Source organism: Lipotes vexillifer, unplaced genomic scaffold (genome assembly GCF_000442215.2).
Source record: "Lipotes vexillifer unplaced genomic scaffold, Lipotes_vexillifer_v1.1 scaffold2194, whole genome shotgun sequence".
Classification (NCBI taxonomy): domain Eukaryota; kingdom Metazoa; phylum Chordata; class Mammalia; order Artiodactyla; family Lipotidae; genus Lipotes; species Lipotes vexillifer.
The window spans coordinates 301,318-329,308 of NW_006777784.1; the positions used below are offsets into that span (position 1 = coordinate 301,318).

Here is a 27,991-nt window from a genome sequence, read left to right on the forward strand (position 1 = left end):
ATATACTCAATTATTGATGGAGATTTATGCTTCTAGATACATAAACTAATTTGCCTTACAAATCTTTCATCTTTCTCTGATGGTGTTTCAACACACCCGCATATGCACACACAACACAGACAGCTCAGTGAAAATAAACCAAGAATGTGCAGGTTTTTGTCCTGATTTTGGCCACCATTTGGTTGGCGGGATATATTTTTCCACTTGCCAGCAAGGTGCCTGCCACAGGGCGATATGTCCGCATTCGTCCCCTCAGCTACCTTTCCTGGCAGTTCTGAAGTTCATGCTATTAGCACTTCTTTTATATTTTAACTTTTGTTCAAACAGTGAGTGCTCTGAACAGTTTAGAGCAGGGAGAAAGGCAAACTGTTTTAGTAAAAAAGTTTAATGTACGCCTTGCTTCAAAATGAGTTTGAAAAACAGCCTACTTCAAACTCCACGCGTTCCCGGTGATTTCCTCTAACACCCAGCTTCGCTCGCCTCTCTTAGAAATGCAGGTCCACCTTCAGTTTCAGGAAGCACCCCTGTCAAAAAAGCTACAAGTCAAAAATCACTCCACAGGCTGCTCAGTTGTACACATCTAGCTGGAGTTTTCCTTGGGATTTTAATAAATGACTTCTTTCTCCCCAGAATACAAAGAACACAATGTACAATTAAAGTTTCAGATATATTGTAAGGATCACCCCATGTCTCCAAGCCCCACCGGACACTGCAGCTTAAAAATAAAGCTTTACTTAAAAAGTAAAGCTCAGGAGGGAAGCTATATATGTTTTATGAATCATTTTGACCAGGAAAGCATTCATCTGAGTTGCTCTGTTCAGAAGCACAGGCCAAATCATTTTTTTGTTATGCAAAGTTTGGTCCTCTGCTTTAGACTTTCCTTCCTGGGGAAAAAAAAAAGGAGGGAAAAAAAAAAAAAGGACTAGAAGCCCTTTTCCAGCTCTTTCTCGTGACTGCGGGTTTACCCACATTCACACTTGACATCACCATTCTTACTAAAACAGTGGATCAATTCAGTGAAGCCAATATTCAGTTCAGTAAAATATTAGGAAACAAAACCAATTAAAATGTCTAGTTTTTATTATAAAAATGCTTGAGTCAGCTGAAACACTACAGCCAGGTTTATATACAGAGATGGTCAGATATAAAGTCAGAAGCAAGAAGATTTAGTCAGTTGTCATCAAAAATAATTTTTGTAACTGCAGAGCTGAGCTCTGTTCTGAATGCAAAATGATAAGAGAATTATATTTTACAATTTATGTGTCCTATTTTATATAATTTATATATTTTATAATAATTATTATATTTAATGTGTTTGAGACGTCCACATCTACCTAGGCATTTTCAATTAGAGCATCTCAAGATGAGGGGGAAGATAAGTGTCATATAATTTGGATATTTCTTCTGCAGTAGAGAATCAGCCGTCGGTGGTCTTATTTCAGAATCCTTTATCAGAGGTTTTTATTTTTTCCTGCAGTAACAGACATCATGTTATTTTCATGGCTTCTCCGTTTATTTCTTGAGTAACCTATTTCCCAAAATATATAACATTTAGCCACACTTTCCATAACTACTTTTAAATCAAACTGCTGAGATGTAAGATCTATTTGTGTTGTTTTAAATGATTCAATGCATATTTTAATGTCAAAAAGTTTGAAAAATTACAATTGTGTGTATCATCTAATCAAAGAGAATCTTTTCCAGTGGTTTCATTTCATAATGGAGTCATTTATTTTCTGTACATTTACTGTAAATATTTCACTCCAAGTTGAAGAAATTTCTTTATAGCATTTCTTAATCTTTGGTAAAGAAATTATCTCAGGACTAAAGGAGTTTATCACATTATTAGATGGGAGGAAGACCTCAAAATATTATTTTTTAAGCAAATTGAATATTTTAAAAAATTTTTCATTTCTACCCTAACAACAATTTTCAGAAATTTCTGTTTTTCATTTATGATTAAAATGACAGCAACAAGAAAATGTATTCTTTCACAGTGGGCTACTACTAAGGACAGATGCCACACAGTTTTATAGAAAATGACTTGTCTTTCCAGAATCCTTCCTAGAGATTAATACACCATAAGTAAGATTAACATAGATCTTGATCTACTGATATCACTTAGTTTTTTTTTTTTTAACAACTTTATTGGAGTATAATTGCTTTACGGTGTTAGTTTCTGCTGTATAACAAAGTGAATCAGCTATATGCGTATACATATATCCCCATATCTCCTCCCTCTTGCGTCTCCCTCCCACCCTCCCTATCCCACCCCTCTAGGTGGACACAAAGCACGGAGCTGATCTCCCTGTGCTATGCAGCTGCTTCCCACTAGCTATCTGTTTTACATTTGGGAGTGTATATATGTCCATGCCACTCTCTCACTGCGTCCCAGCTTACCCTTCCCCATCCCCATGTCCTCAAGTCCATTCTCTACGTCTGCATCTTCATTCCTGTCCTGCCCCTAGGTTCTTCAGAACCATTTTTTTTTTTTTTTTTTTTAGATTCCATATATATGTGTTAGCATATGGTATTAGTTTTTCTCTTTCTGACTTACTTCACTCTGTATGAGACACTCTAGGTCCATCCACCCCACTACAAATAACTCAATTTCATTTCTTTTTATGGCTGAGTAATATTCCATTGTATGTATGTGCCACATCTTCTTTATCCATTCATCTGTTGATGAACACTTAGGTTGCTTCCATGTCCTGGCTATTGTAAATAGAGATGCAATGAACATTGTGGTACATGACTCTTTTTGAATTATGGTTTTCTCAGGGTATTTGTCCAGTAGTGGGATTGCTGGGTCGTATGGTAGTTCTATTTTTAGTTTTTTAAGGAACCTCCGTACTGTTCTCCATAGTGGCTGTATCAATTTACATTTCCACCAACAGTGCAAGAGGGTTCCCTTTTCTCCACACCCTCTCCAGCATTTATTGTTTGTAGGTTTTTTGATGATGGCCATTCTGACCAGTGTGAGGTGATACCTCATTGTAGTTTTGATTTGCATTTCTCTAATGATTAGTGATGGTGAGCATCCTTTCATGTGATATCAGTCAGTTTTGATGGGACAATTCAAGGGGATGAAAGTGTTAGATTGTATCAGGTATAAGGAAGGAAATATGTTTCAGATGATATTTAATTACTGAATTCCAGCCCTTCCTTTGCCAGCTCTCATGTGCAGAATTTATGGTTCTGTATCCATATTCAAACTCTTTTTGCCTTAACAATCAAGCATTTAAAGTTAAATGTCCTATATGGTATGTTCTCAAATGAAGTGACTATATTTTTAATATTTTTATATTCAGGGAGTTGATCCACAAAAGTGTGAGTTTATTTAGGAAACATTTAGTTTTAAATTTAAAGAACTCTCAGCTTTGCATATATCTCATGAAATCTAGTTATCAGGGAGCAGAGGGGGAAAGCTCTGGTTAACCACTGGCCAAATCAGATAGCAGGAAGAAAATGCAAAAAATTTCAGAGATCGTGGATGGAGTGGTTGAGGAAGAGACGATGCAAAAAAAGGGGGATTTTGCAAAGTTGGAATAAATTCACTCAAGGTCTTCAGGTTTTAACATAGCTTCCAAGACAGCAGCAATGTGGCATAGTTATTTTATTTTTAACATTTTTTTCAGGTTTAAAAAAGGAGGGTTTAGTTAACTATATACCAGAATGAAGCCAGACAGGGCAGGGGGCAAGGAGTCACCGGAAAGCACAAGTCCCCTGCGGCCCTCCCCTTTCCCAACCTGCTAAATAGCTAAATAGCTGGAACCAGGTCCCAGTGACAGCCGGTCCCTCCAGGCCCCTGGACACCCAGCTCCCTGGGTCCTCAGACTGCAGTCCACCTGCTGCAGACAGGCACTGGCCAGGGCTGGGACAATCAAGGGGACATTCGGACAGACACATTTTTGGGGGTTGTTTTATGTCAAGCTATTTAATTGGGAATGGGAGATACAGATAACAAGTTTCCCTCTTTCTTGTTAATTTTCTTAAACAGAAGATCTTATCTTGTAATAGAATGCAGTAGGGAAGCTTATTCAGTCTACAGACATTCACTGATCACCAGATTTACAGAAACCATCTTTTACTATGAAACAGAGAAACAAGAAAAAATATTGGAAACAAGGGCAGTCGCCCTGGGCCATCATTTCTGACCTGGAGCTAAGAATTATTTTGGTTTTTCTTTGTGTGTCAATATATGGTATTTAGATCTCATTTAAATATGTTATTTAAATATCGTATTTGGTATATTTCTACTATACTCCCCACTTATTATATTAATAGTGAAATATCGACGTATGTTCATCATCCAAATAACGTGACTACATTAGGTCGTAAGAGCGTCTACATTTTCAGGTCTCCAGCTTCTTATTCCATCAGGGTAGTCCCGCGTCTGCAATCCTGTTACTCTCCAATCACCCTGTTTCTGAAGATGTTTGAGCTGCCCCTACTTACTCAAAAAATTCTGGTCCTGGCAAGAGCTAAAGAATAGAACGTTTCAGCAAACCATTCCAGCCTCAGGACGAGCTCCCTCTGTGTGCTGACCCATGCGCTGCACTCCAATATGTTGCTTCTTTTCTTCTCTGAAAAAATTTCCCTCTAAGATTTCTTTGTGTCCCTAGAATCTCATAAATTCCCATCCTCCCAAATAGCTAGGTCTGTGAGAAAATGGAAAACTATGCGTGTGTTATTCTTAATTTATTAGTTGCCACACCCTTATGGTCAGGCCTAGACCACCTATATGGAGAATTAGGGCATTTCTGGTGTTGGTTATCGGGGGTGACTTGGCTTGCTGGTTGGAAGCTGGAATGTAAGGGCTGCTCTTATGTGTCCAGGAGAGAAGCCATGAGCTCCCAGCAGAGGGACAGGAATGTCTGGGACGAGTCCTACTTAGCAGGTGTTGTGATGGTACCAGACCTGGGGAAGAATTTGGGCACGTGGACAAGAGGAACCCAGGGCGGTCTCTCTTTTTTCGGGTGACTATTCCAGTCTTGTGCGATTTACAATAACTTTGGCATTTACTTTGTATAAATACATCCCATTTCACATTAAACATAATCCTAAATATTGTTCCCTTTGCAAATGAGATCTGATTTCCATTTACAAACGCTTTATCGGTAACTTCGATTTATATAAATTATTCATATTTAATTATTTTCAGTGAGTTACAGAATTCTAAATATTTCTAAGTGACTCTGGATTCTACCTAGTTTAACATAGTGCAGATGGGGGAACAGGATGGTCTGTGAAACTTCCTGAGCTCACAAAGGTAGTAGGTGTAGAGATGGGTGACAGGAGGCCCTGGGCGGAGTGCTGGACCACTCCAGGATGGAGTCAGAGAAGGAGATGGACAAGGGGTGGCCAGTGAGGTAGGAACCAAGGGAGTGGATGTCCTGGAAGACAGCGGAGGCAGTGCCCTAGGGAAGCAGAGGAATCGGCTGTAGATATCACTGGGAGGTCAAGGAAAATGAACACGGAGGGTTGAACGCTGGATTTAGAAATGCACATATCACTGGTGACTTCTAGGAAAGCCATTTTGGTGGAGCAGTGATGGCAAAAATGTACTGGCGGGGTTTGAATAGTGGGGAGGACAGGAATTTGAGAGAAGAAAAGACAACTCTTTTGAGGTTTTTGTTATTAAAAAAAATAAAAAGCAGAATATAGGAGAATAGCCCAGGGGGAAAGCAAGACTTCATCTTGGCTAGATTTGTGTTATTTTATTTTATTTTCTAATATCTTAAGATATTTTTAAGTTAAGAAATTAAAACTGTAAGAAATAACACATTTGTTAACAAGTGTTGGTGGGGTGTGGAGAAAAGGGAGCCCTCCCACACTGTGGGTGGGAATGTAAATTGGTGCAGCTACCATGGAAAGCAGTATGGAGATTTCTCAAAAAACTAAAAATAGAACTACCATGTGACCCTGAAATTGCACTCCTGGGTATATACCTGAAAAAAACAAAAACACTAATTCGGAAAGATACCTGCATCCCAGTGTTCATAGTAGCTTTGTTTACAATTGCCAAGATATGGAAATATGGAAGCAACTTAAGTGTCCATCAAGAGATGAATGGATAAAGAAATATATATATAATATTTGTTGACAAGGGCCCAAATATATATTCCTTTTGGAAATATTTTTGAAATACTCAAATATATTGTAGACCCCAAATTTGTAAGTTAATGCTGTAATTATACTTCTTGTTGTTTTTAACGTGCTCATCTTCAGGTGCGTAATCAGACCATATGAAGTCAACAGCATCAAGTGAAGCTCTTTACTTTGGCTTCTCGGGACGACTGTAGTGCGGCATCTAGATACACTAACTGTGCTGACCGTTCTTGAGTCAACATTTCACTGGTCTGAAATGTGTCCTGGAACCATGAATCTGCATGCCGAATCATCTTGTGAATTGTTTCCTTTTTCCCCACAATAGCTCTGTGTCAACATGACCAATGAGAAGATGCACCACTATATCAATGAAGTGCTTTTTCTACAGGAGCAAACAGAATGTGTACAAGAGGGAGTTACCATGGAAACGGCTTATTCTCTTGGTAACCAGACTGGAGTTTTGGATTTTTTTTTCCAGGTATTCACATTATATAATTAGATACTTTACAGGATGCATGCATTTAAATATACTGGAGAGAAAGAACTTTCTTTCACGGGGCCTTATTTTGAGGATATCTTTATGGGAGGCTCAGCAATTTCTAATTTACTTATAATCTTTCAGTGTTGATTGAGGAGCACACGACCTTTCTCTGAAAGGGCATTTGAAGGATTACCAATTGATTAAAAAGACAACAAGTATCAGATCATTTTGTTGTAAAAAATATTCAGCTGCAGTTATGTCGCTAAAACTCTCCTCTTGGCATAGTTATAAATACCCATTGTCCAAATATAATATTTTATAAAGTAACTCTAAGACTAGCAAGAGCATAAAACAAATTCAGCAGAATCTTGTTTGTCTCCAAATTTCTAAGTCTGAATATGGAAAACCTCGGCAGAAAAAATATATATATATACGTACATATCATCTTAGTATTTCTGCAGGTGTTTTTGCTTATCTTTATTGTTTCTACCTTACAAAGCAAGAATCTTTGCCTCAATATCGCCATCACAAAAACAAAAATCTATGGCACAAACATCAGTCTCTATCTACTAATATAAGGCTTTATATAGATTCACCAGTAATATTTCTAAAACACTTGAACATTGTTTAAAACTGATACCATTTAGCTATTGAGGAGAATAGTATATAATTTTCTATCCTTTATTTTTATAAATGTATATTTACAAATTACTTTATTCATTTTCCAAATATGTGCAGTGTTCTTGTTTCTGGTACCAACTTGTCAACATTCCTTGTTTTAAGTACAAAAGAAGTTCTCTTCCTCCAGAAAGCCCTCCGTCATCATGACACAGATAGTATACAGTTTACCTCCTTAAGGTTATAAGATGGGTTGACAGTAATATATACTTACCTGTATATGGGAAGCCTTGGGTACCCACTACCCCACTACTCGCTTGCTGCTATGTCCTTGACTGCTAAACCGCGGACAGCAGAATGAAGTTATTTCTGTCTCTTTGGTTAACATCCTTGGGGTCTCATCGTTGGAATGGTTATTTCAATAGTGGGCCCTCATCAGTATGAACTGGAAATGTCAGTGGATATTTCTGCTGCCACTCCTCTTTGATACCCCCCAAAATGAAATGAAAAGACATGCCAAGTATAGGGTGAAACTTGCATTTTTGCCTATAAATAGGTAGGTCTGTATACCAGAAAGAAAACATACAACTTTTCTGTAGTTGGAAATGTTCTTAAGGTGAGAATATACATTTTAACAACGCCAGTGTTTTAATGACTTTAAACTACACTTATTTATTTTCAGTTCCTCTAATCAATAAATACTACTGAGAACCAACACGACATCAGAGGTTTGCTAGGTGGTGCGGATACAGCAATGAACAAAAATAGACATGTATCGATAATAAAGACGAATTTATTTTCTCAGTGCTTGTATGAACGTGATGAGGATGTAAACGGTATGCATGAGCAGTAACAAAGATAGCAAATTGAGTAACAGAAGGAAAAAACTCTCTCTTCTTAACTTCCAGAAGCCTTCTGGATTTCTCTCTTTACTGGATGAAGAAAGTCAAATGATTTGGTCAATGGAACCAAGTCTTCCCAAAAAGCTACACAGTCTTCTAGAATCCTCAAACACAAATGCAGTTTACTCCCCCATGAAGGATGGGAACGGGAACCTTGCCCTCAAAGACCAAGGCACAGCTTTCACCGTTATGCACTACGCAGGACGGGTGAGTTCGGAGAACTGAGCAATTTATGGTACGCGCTAATGGGCCAAAGGTCTTAAGAACAAGCCTTAAAGGTTTTGATGTTTTCGAGTTTTGATTGTTGAAACTGGGTGAACAGCCCACGGAATGTTTCTTTCCTAAGCCCGATAAGGACTTAGCCTTTCAGAATGTGGGTGAAGACGCCCGTGGTATGATTCTTCTCGTAACGTTTCCATATTTATAGGTTAATACGAGCAAGAGAGACCTGGATTTAATACAAGAGCTCTTCTGTGAAATTTAGGATATTTTCAAAATCGAAACAAACGTTGGACATCTGAGTTTACTTACCCTCAATATAGTTGTCGGTATTAAATTACGTTTCCTAAACCTAAGGAAGAAAGCAACTCTCCGATCCCTCTCTGTTGCCTAACCTGCTTTGTAAAACATGCTTCCTTCTCCTAATCCTTCAAGGACCGACTCTTATCTGTCTAAAACGTGTCACAGTCCTGAGGCCAGCCTCCTATTGGGCTTCTCCGAGCTGGTCCCTGTCACTTCTTCCAAGGCTTACCTGCCACAGCTCTCCTCTGCAAAACCCCTGTTCAGGTCCTTTTTTTCCCATCCACTCCCTGTTTCCCTGCGGATCCCGCCCCCTACGCGTGACGCCTCTTCACACTCGAGCTGGAAACATCCTCCCTGTCTTCTTCACAAGGTCAGATTTTATCCATCTTTTAATGCTCACATCCGCATCCCACCTAATCTCCGATCCAGCTTCCATCTCTAGTTAATTCTTCCACTTTTGAATCTGTAGCCTCCAGACTTTCCTCCCTGTTTGGGATGTAACACAAATAACATTATTAGGGGGTGAAACCCCTAGTCACTCTCTCACTCTCAGTGTATTTCAGTTCACTTCAGCCGGTGTTTACTGAGACTCTGCTATATGCCAAACCCAGGGCACTAGAGGATCAAAGATGAATAAACCATATTTCTTGCCCTCAAACGTGTCACAGTCAAGTAAGGAAAAGGAAAGTTAACAAATACGTCCGCTATAATTTGCTCATAGTAATATTAGTCATGTTAACAAAATTCTCTGTTACCACAAAGAAGAAAGAATTTATTGGGCTCCAAAAAAAGAGTGTAGAAATGTTTTCAAGAGGAGGTAAAATGTGACCTTGGCCTTTAAGGGGGATGCTGAGCTGCCTGAGACTGCGAGGCAGGAACATCCCAGTAAAGACAAGGGCTTTCGAAAATGAATGAACCGTGCGTCTGTCTGGATTTGGTTGCAAAGGACAGAATCCTGTGTAGCTGTTCAAGCAGAAAATAGCTTCAGTGCGGGAAAATCACTGTCGGGGGGACTCTAAGTTGAACTTTCAAAAATGACCTTAAAACCACCCCACAGGACAGGGCTCCCTCTGTAGTTAGGGCCACGTCTTTGATCAGGAAGCCTGCAGCCTGATTGAGAAACTGCTGCTACAGGTACTGACTCCCAGTAACTGCTGCCACCTAAACCAGTAAGAGGCCCATTCCCCGGCACTCAACAAGGAAGAGTCAGTGGCTGAGCCCGGGGCCTTCAGTGCTGGAGAAAACCAACATCTCCTGGACGTGCTCACCAGGTAAAACACAGACACAGCAGAAATGCAGCCTCCACCACTTCCACTTTCTAAATCTCGGGCAGCAGTTCAGACAGGTGGAAGCTGCAGAACGAGCGAACCCTAGCTGCAAGGGAGTCTGGGAGAAGTAATATTCGCACTTTCCAACATCTGAAGGACAGGAAGTGACCAGGATAAACCTAACACTCCGCCATTTCCAGCCACATCGTAGTTGGGAAATGGTACCAGACGTTTGGTCAAGTGTATGGAGGTTGGTAGGAGAAAAGTCTAGGAAGGTTGTTTGTGGTGAAATCATGAATAAATATGCATGTACGCCTCAGGACTTTGTCCTCTTGACAGTGTTAACTTATCGGATGTTTTTAGACAGGGTGGGGGATGAAGTGAGAAAACCAGAGGACATGATGTAGGTAGGTTGGGAAGAAAGGAAGGGGGATAATGGAAACACTCCAACAAGGACTGCGTTTGAGCCAGAGCGGCAGGACAGAGTGGTGGCATTCCCAGGGAAGAGTGAGTGACTGAATGTGTGGAACCAGGGAGGGGACACAGCTGGAGATGACCCCGAGGGCCGCACCCTGTTGACTGATGGAGGTTATTTTAGGCCAATCAAGAAGAGAAATCCCGGAGAAGGAGGCTGTTTGGAAGGAAAGATATTCCACTTTAGATGTTTGGAATCTGAGGTTTTTAATGGAAATTCCCATGAGATGCTGAAAATACTTGACACTGGGAGGCTGGCTGTTTCTAGAAACCTAGTCATAGTTTGGGAAATGTGTATAATTGCACGTGGAGAAGCGGGAGAAAGTTGTTAGTAGGAGAGAAAAGTATCACAGAAACGAAGAGAAAAGAGACGTCCGGGTCAACAGGAAGTGAGCCTTGACAGGACACTTAGGCCAAGGAACACCTTTGTGAGAAGTTCTGGTGGGACGGTGATGTGATGGCTTAGTGGATGTGGGGAGGAAGTCAGTGGATGATTTTATATAATAAGTAGATACTCTCAGAAATTATCAACTATCCTTTAGAGTTGAGAGATTTAGCCTTTACATTTTTTTTTATGACAGTAGCAGTCTTTTAGTCCTATGTGCAGATTTTTTAATCTATATTTTCTTTATATTAAGAATTTCCTAAAGAATATAGAAACAAAGATACTTGCATAATAAAATAACATGTTATTTTACTTTTCAATTCAAATGTTAGAATACTTTTCAATTCAAAAGCTTTTGTGTCAGAATTCTTTTTATTGAGGTACAGTTAATTTACAATGTTGTGTTAGTTTCAAGTGTACAGCAAAGTGATTCAGTTACACATAAATATATATATATATTTTTTCAGAATTATAGGTTATTCTAAGATACTGAGTGTAGTTATTCTAAGATATTGAGTATAGTTCCTGGTGCTGTACAGTAGGTCCTTGTTGTTTATTTTATATATAGTAGTGTGAATCTGCTAATCCCAATCTCCTAATTTATCCCCTGCCCCTTTCCTCTTTGGTAACCATAAGTTTGTTTTCTATGTCCATGAGTCTATTTCTGTTTTGTAAATAAGTTCATTTGTATCATTTTTATAGATTCCACATATGTGATGTCATATGATATTTGTCTTTCTCTGTCTGGCTTACTTCACTTAGTCTGATATTCTCTAGGTCCATCCATGTTGCTGCAAATGGCATTATTTCATTCTTTCTTATTGCTGAGTGATATTCCATTGTGTATATGTACCATATCTTCTTTAGCCATTCATCTCCTGATGGACATTTTATTATGCAAGTATCTCTGTTTCTATATTCTTTGATAATCCCCAGTGCCTGGGAGAGTATCTGGCACATAAAATGCACCAATAAATGTTTGATGAATAAATGAATTATTTGACACTTAAAAAATAATTTATTGAATTCATAGGATTTAGTTGAAAAATTACAATAAGTTATAACTAATGATTTTGGAAAATTATTTTTCTGTAAGTTTCATGGAAGCTATCTTCAGTCGGTATATACCTGACCCGCTTTGTAAGTCTGTTCGTCTTGTATCTTGAAGATATACTAGATGTTCAGTAAGTGAAAATTGCATTAAACTGAATGGTACCAAGCTTTGGAATAAAATTTTGCTTGCTAATTATTGTGTGTTTGCATTTAAAAAGTATTCTACAAGCACCTAGTAAAATGTCAGTGGTTTTAAGAAAATCTGGGGAAAAACAATGGAGAGTTTGAGTGAATGGAATCATTTCACTGAGTTCTGATAGCAATAAAGCAAAGCAGAGAAAGCCCGTTGATTAGTTGCCACATAGCTAAAGCCCTGTGGAATCACGAAATTTCCTGTAAAAGCACCTTTATATTTTAAAGCAGGATTTTCCATAATTGGAGTCAATTTTGTGGTTTTATAAAAGTCTTTCATTTCACTGAGATGTACTAAAGAGTCTTAGCCCAGGGACTCCCTGAGGACTCATTCACATGTTAAAGTATAGATTCTATGTAATTTGTGGCAATATGTCAAGCCATATGCCATTCTAATCATCAGATGTAACTTTGTATACTTAAATTTTGAGCTATTGCATTTTCAAGGAAAGCAGCACTTTCTGCATTTTACAAATCAGGAGACGTAGCAAAGAGCTAATTGGCTTAAAATCAGCAGGCAGGGTCTATTTTGGGCAGTAGGATGACCAATCCTGAATAGCTCTTTGATGATAAAGTTGATCCCAGAGGAGACCTCAATGACTTTGGGGTTCGTGGGTTTGTTCGTAGTCTCCTCTTGTCCAGATGGATGTGCTAGAGAGTTCTTATCATCACTTGCCCCTCCATGCCTGGTTTACCTAGTTTTGTTAGTAAAAACATGCCATATCTCATAGGAAGGGCAGTCATTACTGCTGGTGATGATATTGACATCCAGCCTCCTGCCCCAGAGACCCACACATCTGACTGTTCTGCTCTGACTGCAAGACCCTGCCATGCTTCTGAATCTCATTTGGAGCAGAGGCTCAGAAGTCCTTTTAGAAATGTTTAAGCAACATTATTTAAATTATAGCTGACGATCTTCCCTAAACACATTTGAATTTTTCATTACTCATAGGAGCGTAGTGTATTTTCCAATCTCCATTACAGAAATATTTTAAAGTAAATGGGATGAGGCTGTGCATGAAATATTAACAGAGTCTCACTAATGAGCATGAATTTGAATTAAAGAAGCTGTGAGTTGTGTGTTTTTTTATCGTTGTTATTTGTTTTAGAAAATTTTAAACCGTATATGGGGTTACCTGTTTTAGGAATTGCTCTTAAACTTCTTTTAGTGATTTACATGATGGATAAGCATTAAATCCAGAAGTGTGTCTAATTTTATTGGCTTTTAAAATTAAGAATCTTGAAGGAAAGAAGAATTAGGATTTGGCAAAAGACGTTGGCTCTTAGGAAAGTTGAATTTCCATGAAGGTGATTGCTAAACTCTAATAGAAAATAGTATTTTGAAGTTCCTACATTTCTTTTTTTCCTGCGGCACGCTGGCCTCTCACTGCTCTGGCCTCTCCCGTTGCGGAGCACAGGCTCCGGACGCGCAGGCTCAGCGGCCACGGCTCACGGGCCCAGCCGCTCCGCGGCACGTGGGATCTTCCCGGACCGGGGCACGAGCCCGCGTCCCCCGCATCGGCAGGCGGACTCCCAACCACTGCGCCACCAGGGAAGCCCTGAAGTTCCTACATTTTAACACGAGAAAAGGAAATCGATTAAGATAGTAAAGCAATCTGAAGTAATAAAAGTTAAATTCATGAAAACAGAGGTCAAGATTAATAGCTATAAAATATATGACACTTACATATTTGACCTTCTTTGGTATCTGCTCGTAAGGTCTTTGTCTGAACGTTGTTTATTATGATCATTTCTTTTTTGGCATGAAGTGATTCTTTGGGCATCTCAGATAAGTGTCCCATTGTATGACTGGCCTTGATGGTTTATATGAATCATCCTGGTGGGGTTTGCTCTTACCTAAGGTGACGTGCCTGTGTTTTAGCCTCCTTCTGTCTCCAAACCCATAAGTATCGTAGTGGATGGAATGGTGCCTGCCCCACACAAAAGACAGGTCCTCAGGCTCATGCCTAGAACCTACGACTGGGATCTTATTTGGGAAGAGGCTCTTTGCATGTGTAATTAAGTCAAAGGATCTTGAGACAAGAAGGTCTTCCTGGATTAGCTGTTGAGCTCTAAACCCAGTGACAAGTATCCTTAGAAGAGGGGGGCCGAGGGAGATTTGAGAGAGAAAAGCAAGTGGAGACCAGAGTGATGCTGCCACAGGCCACCAGAAGCTTGAGGAAGCAGGGAAGCAGGGCAGGGATGCCAGGTTCCAGAGTGGTTGCTGTGGTTACAGCAGCCCCAGGAAGCTAATGCACGTGTTCGTTGGGTCAATGTTTACAGATTAGAAAAGCAGTGAGGAGTTTTAACTCGTAGCATTGTAGTTTTCTTTTTCTTTTAACACATTTGATCCATTTGAAAATGACTCCTGCATTTCTCCATCTCTATTTCTGCTCACATGGTTTCCTCACCTGTAATGCCCCTTTCCTCTTTCTTTCCAAATCGTACCCATCTTCCCAAGGCCAAGTTCTTGGCCTGATCCAAATGTCCCTGCTCTGTCTCTCCCTTCATCAATAAGCACACCTGATGCTTACCGAGCAGTGTTCAATTTGCAGAGTGCCTGGGAAACATTTTCACCACAACCTTCTTTGTAAATATTACTGTGCCAGTTTTCCAGTGAAGTAAGCCTTGGTGGAGTTTAGTGGTTCACCAAATATTATACAGTTATGTGTGAGTCTCCTGGGGGCACCATTACGAAGTCCCCCATCCAGCATGGCATAAAACCGTACAAAAGTATCCTCTCTCCCAGTTCTGGCGGCCAGAGTCTAAAGTCAGGTGTCCGCAGGCTGGGTCCCTCTGCAGGCTCCGAGAGAAATCTGTTCGAAGCCTCTCTTCCAGCTTCTGGGCTTGCCAGCAGTTGGTGTTTCTTGCTTTGTAGACACAGCACCCAGGTCTCTGCCTCTGTCTTCACGAGGTTTTCTCTCTGCGTGTGTCTTTGTGTCCCTTTCTCTCCTTAAAGGACACCAGTCATTGGATTTAGGGTGTCCTCCCGTCCAGTAGGACCTCGTCTTAACTAATTACCTCCACAAAGGTCTTATTTCCATAAAAGGGCACATTCTATGGTTCTGGGTGGGCATGAATTTGGGGGGCACACCATTCAACCCACTACAGACCAGTAGGTCACAATACGGTGTCTCAGCTTTCTCACCCCCCCACCCCCATATCTTTCTCTCTCCACCATGGTATGTGCTGAAATCTTAGTGTTTATCATGTCAGTCATGAAATCTGTGTTGTGTAACAGAGAAGACGCACTGGGGCACTTGGGGCTCCATTGCTGTGACTTTGAGGGGTACGCTGACCCTCAGCTAACATACCCATGGGGTTTGTAATTAAGGGGAATATACTTATGAACCTCGTAAACTTGTTCTGAAGGGTAAGTGGTGGGCAAGCAATCAGTGCAGGTACCACTGTTTTGAGACGTTGTGTCAAAGATGCGAGTCCTGTTTCCCCAACAACCGCTGAAGGTCTTCCCATGCAGGAATACCACCATATCTGGCAAAATTTTAAACTCATCAATCACAAGTATCGAAGTCCTGAAAATATTTCAGGAATCACCTAATCAACTGTGGCTGTATTGAGAATATTAGAGGCCCAACTGACTTTCTCAAATTGAATCGTTGGTAAATGTCTTTGATTAGTTAAGAAAGATATTTGTTAATTCTTGTATGTTATAAATGTGCTCACGTTGCATAAATAAATGTTTTATAAATGTGTTAGAATATTTATTTTTATTTATCATGATGTTATTAATAGCGCTTTAGCAGATGATAAGGAATATGTAACCACCAAAGTTATAGTATATGGTATTTTCTTCTACTTCCTACCACACTTGAAAGACTTCAGTGGAAGGTAAGTGCAGGAAATTGAGATTGTCTCGATCTATGGAAACTATAATATTAAAAGAAAAAATATTTAGATAAATGTTTCACCTTATGTTAATGTGACATTCTGTTTTTCACTGACTATACAGGTGGTTTTTGTGATGGGTAACGCTGCCTTGATTAAAGAGAATTTTTGTAAAAAGTTATATTCTTTACCATTTAGCTTTATGACTAATAGTTTAATCAAGCATACAGGTGTGTGAAATTTTACTGCAGATTTTTAAAGGTCCTTTCAATATCATTTTCCTTGAGAAAATTGAAGCGCTCTCTGCAATTTACATACATATCCCAAGATGTAATTTGCAGCAGAAGGAAAATGTATAGCCCATTATATAATGTGCTCGTGGGTGTGTCTTTATGTGGATGGGGTTTGCTTGTATTCATCAAAGTTCCTTTTCCATCCTCCTAAATCACGTCCTGGTGAGGTGGATAAAGTCCTAATCCCAGACTGTAGACCCTGATCATTATCATCACGTCACTGATTTCCACAAGCCTTTCCGGGAACCCAGTTACTAAAACATTGCTGATAGGAGTGATGTGTGGAAAAGACTGATTTGTGGCCAGTCTATAAAATACCTGAACTTTTTTTCGCTTCTCCTTGAAAAGGATCTACCCCTATTGTGGAATAAATTAAGTTTGAAATATGTCGGTTGAGATTTATGGTGTTGCCCAGACGTCTGAGGAGCAGAGATCTCTATCTCATTGAGGCTGCAGAACATTCTAGGTGACAGAGGGGTGAAAGGAGACCTCTTTGCCCTCAGATGTATTTACATAACATGTATGTGGGTGGAACCTTGGTCCCTTCAATTTCCCTGTGTCACCTGTGTCAGGAACACCTTCTGTAGCTTGTCTCCTGGCCTCCACCTCCAGAGATTGGTGGGGGACACGGTGTTCCCAAGAAGGCTCTGAAAGTGAACCTTTAAATCAGCGGGAAAAGGAGATGAACTCATCAATAAGGAAGTTTCCATTTATTTCCCTCTTTCTTTTCTCCAGGCAGAATCCCCAGACATAACAGTGAAACCTGTCTGGTCCAAGCCAAACTGACACTATTAAAGGTTATCTGACAAAGATATTTTGACCCACACAAAGAGCGCTTAATTTACATCTGTATTGGTTCACCTCTTGGGCAAACTTTTAGAAGAATAAAAATTAACTCCCCCAGGCCCCTTGTGCTCCGTTTCTCCCATCAATTTCACCTTTGGCATAAATACATTTTTGTAGACTTGATAGATGTTTCCTTATCCAGAGTTTTATTAGGAAGAGAAAATGCAGGCTCTTATTTAGGGAATCTTACCGTTTTTTTCAAAGATTTAACTGGTTCCTTTATCTTCATGGGTTGACAGACATTTATGAATAGGGAACTTTAGATTTCCTAGAATAGTGATATCTTGTTGTTAGTTGATTGGTATTTTTTCTCCTTAAAAGGAACCAATGAAGCATGTTCATAAATTTCAGTTGAGGTAATTTTAATTCAATGCCCATATCCAGAATCTAGATATCTAGATAAGGACTCTTAACAGTAATACTTTGTGCTTCTAATAACTTTCTCTGTTGATTAGTATTTATCAACTTAAAGTGAATCAGAATGAGAGCAAAGCAAAACTATTAGATGGAATCACTTAATGGAAAAGTAAAAAATAGAAGCCTCTGCTTATAAATATTGATGCAAGAGAGAGATCAATTTACCACTACGCATGAAATCCAGACATTTTTCAGCAGACCTCAGATAGAAAGCTGAAACCGGGCATGAAAAATGATCAGACCCATTTATATTTACTGAAAACGATCTTATTTCTTTTGCTAAAATCCAATCTTTACACACATTCTGATGTGCTATAGTGAACTCAAGAGTCTACCTCAAAAGTTGCCCATTCTTATCAGCTGTTAATCCCACCTCTTTTCCTAGGGATTATATTTTGCATCATGTAAAGAACATGGTGGAGAAGTGGGTTATGAATTTGACTGATGAGTGAATTTACTTCCATTCTGTAAATGTTGATGATTCCCAGGAGAGTATCTTATGTCTCTTTCTAGGAGTTTATGTGCTCTCATGATTCAGTTTCGTAGATGACATGGCTCCCATGTCTCTCCAGTCTGTTTCTCTGTGGGCTTCACACCTACAGGTCTCCTTTTCAGTGTCTCTGCTAGAGTGGCGTCTTCACGGTAACAGATCCAGTGGCTATAACTAAACTAAATTCCCAAACACTCTCTCAGCTGACTTCAAAAAAGTAAATAAAACTGATTTGCCGTATTTGTCCCACTTTTCAACTCATGGTAAAATCAGAAACCCAGTTAATTACCAAATACGGGCTACTCTCTCCCCACTTACCCTTAGAATCCAAATAGCCCTCATTTGTATTCCAGCGCCCGAGGTCACATCACCTCCCCCTCTTGGGTCCCTTCAACAGTCTCCTAACACTAACTGATGGGAGAAATGCGAACTATGAATAAAGGGATGAATGAATATCTTTACTTAAAGGCATATGAACTGCTTTCATTTCATTTATCTTCTTGTTTCCCTGGTGACACTGTCCAGAATTGAATGTGATTATTCTGATTCGACTTGTTAATAATAGTCCTGAAACAGTGGCGGTGACGCCTGCTTTCTTTTCCATATTTTTACCTCCCAGTTTACCTCCTTTGGTAAAGGAGAAACTCTGATTTCTCTTTTAAGAATCAGATCTTCCAGATCGTTTTAACACTCTTGTTCTTCGTGTACCTGGTAGTTGAATATGCACAACTCGGGAGATGTAATCAGGATTCGATTTTTATTTTGGGTTCACACCACTTTTTAAAATATATTCAGCTGGGACAACCCTTCCTTTTAACCAGAGAAAAACCCAGGCAGCTCCAGCGATATTTCTGGTCTCTTCTAAGTAATAAGAAATTCCTTTATTTGCTTTCATTGGTGCTCGCGGACTCAACTCAGAGACGAGGAGTTTCTGGTCCTGTATAGTGATCAGAACCACGAACTTTAGCTGACCGTCCAGTCCCGTCAAGCCTCAGCCACACAGGAGACACTGTACCCGTGGCCTGGAGCATCCTGTTTCTGTCTATTCTTGTGCTGGGTCCTCTCATTTCATCCCAACATGGCTTCACGCACACAACTCCTTTCGATATTTAGGGCTGATGCTGGCTTGGGTGCTTCCATGTGTCCCTGAGACGCTCCCCTGGGGGGGCTTTGAGGCCCTTCCCGTGCCCTTGGTGATGCTGTCCCCCCCTAACCCCCCCCGGCTGGCTGCTCCGCTGGGGCCCTGTTTCTGATGTTCACCCACAGACGCTCTCCACTGGACCCCACTCCTCTCAGCCTCACATATAGCCTCTTGGGCAGGATGTAACCCAACTTGGGATTGTGGACCAGATGAGGAAACTTCATCACACCCTTTGTAGTTCATCAGAAAACGTAATATGTCCTGCTCTCCACTTTCTGGAGCTGACACACAGCAGCCCTTCCTCTTGCAGCGGGGCTGTCCCTTCCCTCACACGCACCCCATCCTTCTGCCCATTTCTGACTTCGTGCTACTTAGTGGGGGCCGATCGCCCATTCCCAGTGTCTCGCTAAGTGCTGGGACATTGTCCAAGTGTTTGAGGGCGTGCCATGAAGTCTTCTCCCTCTTGGTTTAGGTGCTGGGGGGAGACACTGTGAAAGTATTTATGGCCCTATCTGCCTGCTGTATACAGCAACCACTGCTGTGCCCTCAAATTGCTGTGACAGCAATAGATCCATAGACCTATAGATAGACAGAGATGTCCAAGTCAAATACCGTACTTAGAGAAATACGTACGTGTACACACACACACACACACACACACACACACACACACGTATATAAAGGCAATATCAATGCCGCCAGAAGCACACGTAAGCCGTCCAGTAGTCTGGGATGTCCTGAAATGCCTCAGTTATCACTGAGGGTAGCTTCATTAGAGGAAGTTGAACTTTTAGCATTTAACCACATGGAAATACAGATTTCCACATCGGAACTACATTAATTAGGTGATACTATAATTAGCAATTCAGTTTGTCCTTTACATTTTGCCTTGCAAGGTAGAGTGTCCACTCTGGAAAAGGCTCTCATCCTAAGGCGGTGTTTTATATGTTACTGTGGGTAACGTCTCAGCCCAGTAGGAGAAGGAAGGACAAAGAAGACGCAGGAAGTCTAGGTAGCGAATCCCTAAGTGATGCCACAAAAGGCTCTCCTCAGAATTCTCCACCCTTGTTTTCCCGCTCAGGTGGTTTCCTGTTGGCCTCCTGATTCTGGCCTGAATGGAGAATTGGCTGTGACATTTACGTTTCTAGCCTACAGTGACATGCTCTATTTGTTTCCATTTCTTTTTCCCTAACCTGCGAGGCCTCGCTGCAGGTACGCTGAGAACCCCCGCCCCCCGCTCGCTGCACGTGGTTCATTTCACGGGCTGCGATGCTATCTCCTTGCACCCTCAGTCTTCTCGGAACGAGAAGTTTTTATCGCTCTGTCTGCATCCATCCTTCCGCCCTTCTAGGACTGCCCTGCTCTCCTGGCTTTCCGTCATACCTTCAAGAGCTTCATTATCTCTCGTCAGGTGTTCTGAACAGTGATGAACACGGTATCTCTCCTTGTCCTTTGGAGCTGCAAAGCAGGTAGAAACAGCTGAGCTGTCAGCACCAAGACAGGAATAGGCAGAGCAAGAAATTGGGGCTGGTGGAGGTCAGCCGGGGTCTAGCCTGAAAAAGAAACTGCTCCAAATTTTCAAGCAGAGGCAAAGGAGTACAGGGATTCGGTTCCACAGGAAAAGTTGAGACAGATGGGAGACGATGAGGTGACCCAGAGACGTGTGAAGCACCTGCCTCCTCTGAGGCTGGAGACGGGAAGGGAGAAGACTGTGCTATGGGGAGTGGAGCTGAGGGCAGCTGGTGGGAGCACGGCAGACTGGCACACCTTCCTTGACCTCGCATGGCCCTCCTCCCGGGTGCCAGCGCCTGGAGCGGGGCTGAGACCACAGACGTTAGGATGTTAGGCCCCAGCTCGGGCAGACCCCATGCCTTCCTTATCCAGGTGGAGTAAGCCAACTGCTCTCGCTTTAATTCAGGGGATTAAAATCAGAGATGGCGGATGGAGCCATTTCCCCGGAGCTCACTCACGCCTGCACTTCAGTTTCCTTGGAGATGAGCCGAGCCTGAGCTTGCCAGCCTCCAGTTGGGAAGACAATGCATGTGCTTTGGCCTTTTGTAACTTTTCTTTGTGGACCCGTGAGACTAAGTATCTTTTTTTTTTTTTTGCGGTACGCGGGCCTCTCACTGCTGTGGCCTCTCCCGTTGCGGAGCACAGGCTCCGGACGCGCAGGCTCAGCGTCCACGGCTCAGGGGCCCAGCCGTTCCGCGGCACGTGGGATCTTCCCGGACCGGGGCACGAACCCGCGTCCCCTGCATCGGCAGGCGGACTCTCAACCATTGCGCCACCAGGGAAGCCTGAGACTAAGTCTCTTGATGGATTGTGATTCACACGCATGGCGAAAGTTTTATAACCCCTGTTTTTATATACAGCGAACGTAATTTTTCTTTTAATTGTATGCATTGCAGTGCCGGAGTGTTACAGTGAGTACATCCAAAAAGGGAGCGCGTGGCTGCGACTCCCTAGCTTACACCCTTCTCACTGGGCATCCTCACCAAAGCGTTTAGATGCGTGTGCTAACTGCTGAAACGTGAGGAAAATGCTAAATTTCCTTTGGAGCCATTTTATTGAACAGAATCATTCCAAAGGAAATCTTGGACTACATGACAATTTCCTTTAAGATTTGTATGGACCTGTATGCATGTAAATTTCTCTGTTACATGCATGAGGGATGCTGTCACTTATAGCATAAATCCTTAAGAGGAAAAAAAAAAACACTTGAGTTTCAGTTATGTAAAGACAGAGGGGGCAAAAGAGCCTTTATCCTGGCCTCTATGTTTTGTGACTTTCAGGTTTTTTCTCCTTTCATCCCCCGAACAATAAACCAGCAGGAAAAGGAGGGGTGGGGCTGAGAACAGAAGAGCTGTCTTGAGTGACCTAGAAAGGCCCATGCCTGAAACCTGCTCCTGCCATTCCAGCAATGCCCGCTACGTCCCTCCCGAGTGGCACAGCTGAGACAGGACAGGCCTTATCTGTCGCCCTGGCATCACAGACTCACAGAGCTAGGGTGATTCCTAGGGTACATTGAGTTTCTCTCTCTGCTGTTTTTCATTCATACAGATTCCTCTGTCCATTTAACTAGGCTCTGAGGCTCACTGCCCTTTGAATCACCAGGAGCCCAATGGGGTGGCCTTTTCCCACTCAGTGTTGTAGCATCCATGGCATCTATGCAACCTTAGTGCCTCTTCAGGCCAGTGGTCCCAGTGAGGTCCAGAGGCTGAGGCTAGGTGGCTGGTGAGTGTAATGTGCTTTTACTCTTCCAGGGAGATGGGCTTTATTCGGAAGCAATTTCTTTGTAAAGTAATAAATGAATTTTGACTGATGGCACTACAGCTACAGGATGAGAGGCTTCTTTTTGGATGGCAGCTCATTTAGCAGCCTCATAGTTAGATGGCGTAGATGACTCCATGAGTCCTTCTCGGGGCAGTAATGTAAAAATATTCTGGAACAGGGATGAGAGGAAGGTACAGGTGAGCGTTAGAGCAGATATGGGGGTTGCTGATTAGAAGACGATAGGTACTATGCAAAACTAGGACTGACATACTTTTTCATGCATCTTCAAAATCACCGAGAGAGAGAGAGAGAGAAAGAGAGAGAGAGAGAGGGAGAGAGAGAGAGAGAGAGGTTGACATTACCATCCATGTTCTGGAGACGAGAAATCAGGAAGGCTCAGTACCTTGATGTCCTTACCTCCCAGGCACCAGGACTGGTTGAAGCTGGAGCCCAAAAGGCAGCGGCCGTGCAAGGCTGGTCCTCTTTCCAGTACAGCTTGATGCCTCCTACCTAGATGTGGGCCTTGAGAAGCAGACTCGGCTTTGGCAGCTGGTGAAGCTGGAAAGGACTTTTCTAAAAAGAAAGGCGAGCCCCTGGAAATAGGCCATTATGTCAAAGGATTGTATTCAGTGAGGCGGACACCTTTCTGTAGAAAGTGAGGATCCACCAAGGATTGGGCACGAGCGATCATGGAGTTAGATTTTTGGTTTTCTATTCACGTCTTCTTCTGAAAAGTAACTTTTAGTTCTCGTGTTAACTTAGGACTAAGAGAAAGTGTGTGCATTATCATCATCTAGATTACATATTTTGTTAACTGTGGCCAGCTCGTGTGCTATAATTGTTTTAAGTGAAAATAAAACCCCAAACCTTTTAGTTACCTTTATTAAAATGACAGTGTGCCTTTTTAGAATGTGCAGTTTTGAAATGCTTAGGCACAGCTCAGATTTCAGTATTGTGTGAAGTTTCTGCATTTGTCCTGTGCCACCACCTCCTTGCTGGGGGGAGGGGGTGATGTCAAAGGAGTGGGGGGAGGTCAGGACTCTCGCCACTGCCCAGAGGTAACCCGCCGCAGGTCCCCTCTCCCCACGGCCACTTAGAAAGCAGTAGAGAGGCACGTCGACCCCTTCCACCTGCTCACCCTGCAGCCAGGGAAGTGTGTCTGGAGACCCAGTGGAGACCCAGAACTCCTGCCCACCCAGCGGCAATGAGAATCCCCTCTTCTTTTGTGTCAGAGGAGGTTGAGCGGGGACCCCGAATTCTCCACTTGACAGTAATGAGGCTATGCCTCTCTTCCCCTGCTGGGTGCTCTCAGAGGAGGTCAACTAACCAGAAGCTTAAGTGGGAAAGTTCAACGTCCTCTTCTCAATTGATAGAACAGCTTTGTGGGAAATCAGAAAGGATATAGAAGAACTCAACACCATCAACCAATGGGATCTGCTCATTTATAGATGCGTAAACCAAGAGAAGCAGAATACTCATCCTTTTCAAGTCCATGCTTCAAGAAAGACTATATTCTGGGCCATAGACCAAACCTAAAATTCCGAAGGATTGAAATTATACAGACTGGGGCTTTCCTATCACAGTGGACTCAAACTAAAAATCAAGAAGAGAAAAATAACAGGAAAATCTCCAAATACCTGGAAACTAAAAAATGCCCTTCTAAATAGTCCATAAATCAAAAATGAAGTTTCGAGGGAATTCAGAGATATGTTGAACTGAATGAAAATGAAAATACAACATATCAAGCTTTTGAGACAGGCCTAAAACAGTGCCAAGAGGAAAATTTATAGCACTACATACGCATATTAGAAAAGAGGGAAGTCTCAAGTCAGTAATCTAAGCTTCCACCTCAACAATCTAGAAGAAGGAAAGTAAAATAAACCCAGAACAAAGCAAACGAAAGGCAATCCAAGAGCGAACCGAGAGCAAAACGCGTGGAATGTTTTTAAAAAGAGAGAAAATCAATGAAACAAAGAGTTGGTTCTCTTAAAATAACCATAGAAATGACAAGCCTCTAGTAAGGAATGACAAGGAAAAAAGAGAAAAGACACAAATTGCTAATCTCAGGAATAAAACAGGAAATATGAATACAGACCCTGCAGTCAACAAAAAGATCAAAAGGGAATAAGTACTTACCAACAACCGTCACATATAAATTTGACGACTTAGATGAACTGGACCAGTTCCTCACAAAACGCAAATGACCTCAATTCACCACATATGAACTAGAGTCCTGAGTCGTCCCTGCACTGATGTCAATATCCTGCTGGTGATGGTTTTGTCCGATGTTATCATTGGCGGGAATGGGGTAAAGGGTCCACTGGCTCTATCGGTGTTATTTCTTACGACGGTGAATCTACAGTTATCTCAAAATTACAAGTTTAAGAAGTATTTAAAGGTGATGGGAGCAGGTTATCTATGGACATAATAAACGGGCATGAGTGGATATCATTTATTTAGATTTTCTAGTTGCCTTTGACAAGGCCAGTACCAAACTTTATTGGATTGAGGAAATCATCATGGTTAAAAGACCAAGTCTGGAAACAGATTGTATTTTACCCTTAAAAAGAAAAAATAAACCCATCTCAGATGTATGTGCACACATATGTGTGTTGTGTGCATGTATTTCTCAGCTCGTCCCCTGAAAAGTCCTAGCAACACTGACTAGCTTGATAATACTATGCTATTGTGCACCTCTAGGTCTCTAATTTCAATTTTCCTGTAAAATATGAAAAGGGCTCCTTGAGGAAACACTTGATTCCAGATTTGGGACCAGGATAAAAAAAACCATGATATGGAACCATGTGTTAGCATTCCACTAATGCCAAGTTTATGTAACACATAGTCGTTAGCATTATTGTATTAATTATGATAAAATAAGCTGTCTTGGGGGGTAATGTCTGATACTTCTGTTGAGCTGTCAACTCAAATCCTGTCAGTACTGTAATCATCCATGTCTTAGGAATAGGCTCAGAAGCTCTTAGACTTGGAATGCCTTTGCAGAATATTAATTTAACACACAAAGAAAGACTCAAAGAGCTAAAGCAGTTTTCCCATTGTCACAAAATGATGAAGCTCACCTGCTTCAAGACTCATTAATTTTATACGAAGTAAAAAGTTTTGCCCAACTCCATGCTTCCTACAAGCATCAAACTGCCCTTCTTGAGTGTTTGCACTTGTATGGATTTTGTTAAGTATCTTTTCCACGTAACTTCTCCAGCTGGTGTCTCCAACTGGGAGGTTTTGAACTTTAGTTTTAATGGGAGACCTTTAGCTTTTTGTCTAACTATCCAAGTACAACCAGGATGCCATTCATGAGGACTTCCCAGAGCACATGATCTTGTGATAATGAAAGACTCATCAACATAATCTTAAATAAAAAGCGGAAGCTCGATGTTATGCTATATGTGGTCACAATGTAACGAAACCTTTTTGTTCATTTTACCAAATATTCAATAAATCTGCCCAGTGGACAAAGCATTTTGCTTGTTGCTGCAGAGACAGCTGAGCAATCCATAGTCCCTCCCTCAAGGTACAGCAGGAAGGCCCATCACAAAGCAAGGCACGACAGGAGCAAAGACAGGCAAGGAATGTATTTAGAAAAAATCAGGTAGTCCAACTGTGTGTGTGTGTGTGTGTGTGTGTGTGTGTGTGTGTGTGTGTGTGTGTGTGTTTACTTCAGAATCATCAGATGCCCGTGAAAAGAAGAGGCTAGAATTATAGATTGGAACCATACAGAGGAGGACCCTACACTGCAGAATCAGCTCTGGGACATTAAATAACCTGCCAAAGTCCATATAGATGCAGAGCAGCTTAGCCGGGTGTCTGTGGTCTCTGGGCACTGCTGTCTCTAATACAGGAAGGCATATGCAGAAGCCAAACTCCACGTTAAGTTTTCTCAACCCCAATCCGATGGTCACTGGGGGCCAGGTAATTCTTCACTGTGGAGCTGTCCAGGGCACTGTAGGATGCTTGTAGCATCCCTGTTCTTCCAACCCTTCAGTTGTGACAAACACAAAAGACTCCAGGCACTGAAAGTGTCACCATCATCCCTGGTTGAGAACCACTGCTCTAGATCATGTAAAAATCGTTTATATTCAACACTGTGTAATATGTAACATGATATATAGCTTACATTTTAATATTGGCAAGCCATGTTCTGGCCTAGGGGCAAACTGGATAATTAGATAATGATTGAGAAAGTATCTTAAAGTTGTTTAGTTGTTTGCCTCTTAGCGCAAGCAGTCTTCTGATCCAAATTCATGTTGGAAAATCTGGGAATCTGGAGGGTATATTGGGATTTCTGTGCCGTTTAGGCTCTTGTGACAGCAAAGAATAAAATCTCAGCAAGGCTTTATTGTAAGGATGACACACTTAGGCATTGGAACTTGAAAACCCGGTAGGAACCAAGACTCACTGGGGGTCATCTGGCCTTTTTCTAGCTTCCTCTCACTGGCCACTCAGCCTCTTTCTCATGGATTCTTTCTGTCTAGTTCCTTCTTGCTGCCAATGAGACAATCTCCTCTGGGCCATCCAGTTAAAATTCCCGAAGGAGTCGGGTGATTGTCACCTTCACTGGTCTAACCACCCACACTCCCTCATGGTGATGCAGAACAAAGAGACATCACTGACCAGCTGCCCTCCTTGGGGTCAGTCCTGGTCTACCCGGGGTAAAGGACAGCCTGTGACACCCAACCGTGGTAAAGCAGCAGCAGCTGTTGAACCCGATGAGCCTTGTGACTGATCTGACCCTCAGGACCCCACTTGGGAGCTCACACTTGGCTGAGGCTGAGAGAGACAATAAAACCACGCCTCTCTTCAAAAATCAAGTCTCCCAGGCCAGATGGGAATAACAGCAAAACCAGACAATAAAGTCATTTAAATATGTTCGTTAAGTAAACTGTGACAGAAAAAAAACCTGTTCTTTGAATAATCCAGAATTAATTGTTTCCTGATTTTTCTTTGTTTTAAGGACTTCAGATTTTATTCACTGCTTAAATGATCCAAAGGAGTGCTTTTTTTTTTTAATGAAGTGTAGTTAATTTACAGTGTTAGTTTCAAGTGTACAGCAGTGATTCAGTTACACATACGTACATATATATGTACATATCTGTTCAATATCTATTCTTTTTCAGATTCTTTTCCATTATAGGTTATTACAAGATATTGAGTAGAGTTCCCTGTGCTATACAGTAGGTCCTTGTTGTTTAGTATTTTCTATATAGTAGTGTGTATCTGTTGATCCCAAACTCCTGAGTTATCTCTCCCCCCCCCCGCACCCCAGCTATCCACTTTGGTGACCATAAGTTTGTTTTCTACATCTGTGAGTCTATTTCTTTTGTAAATAAGTTCATTTGCTATCATTTTTTTAGATTCCACATATAAGTGACATCATATAATATTTGTCTTTCTCTGACTTACTTCACTCAATATGAGAATCTCTAGGTCCATCCATGTTGCTGCAAATGGCACTATTTAATTCATTTTCATGGCTGAGTAGTATTCCACTGTATATATATACCACATTGTTTTCATCCATTCACCTGTCAGTGGACATTCAGGTTGCTTCCATATCTTGACTCTTGTAAGTAGTGCTGCTGTGAACATTGCATGTATCTTTTGGAATTAGAGTTTTCTCTGGATATATGCCCAGGAGTGGGATTGCAGGATCATACGGTA

At 41.5% G+C, this 27,991-nt stretch overlaps 1 protein-coding gene across 1 annotated transcript in view; it reads left to right on the plus strand.

Annotated features, from left to right (window-relative positions):
* Nucleotides 1-27,991, plus strand: part of MYO16 (myosin XVI) — a 463,256-nt gene that overhangs the window by 299,100 nt on the left and 136,165 nt on the right. The window contains exons 23-24 of the mRNA XM_007451283.1: nucleotides 6,437-6,589; nucleotides 8,119-8,319. Of these exons, the coding sequence (XP_007451345.1) occupies nucleotides 6,437-6,589; nucleotides 8,119-8,319 (354 nt within the window). The remainder of the gene's footprint in view (nucleotides 1-6,436; nucleotides 6,590-8,118; nucleotides 8,320-27,991) is intronic.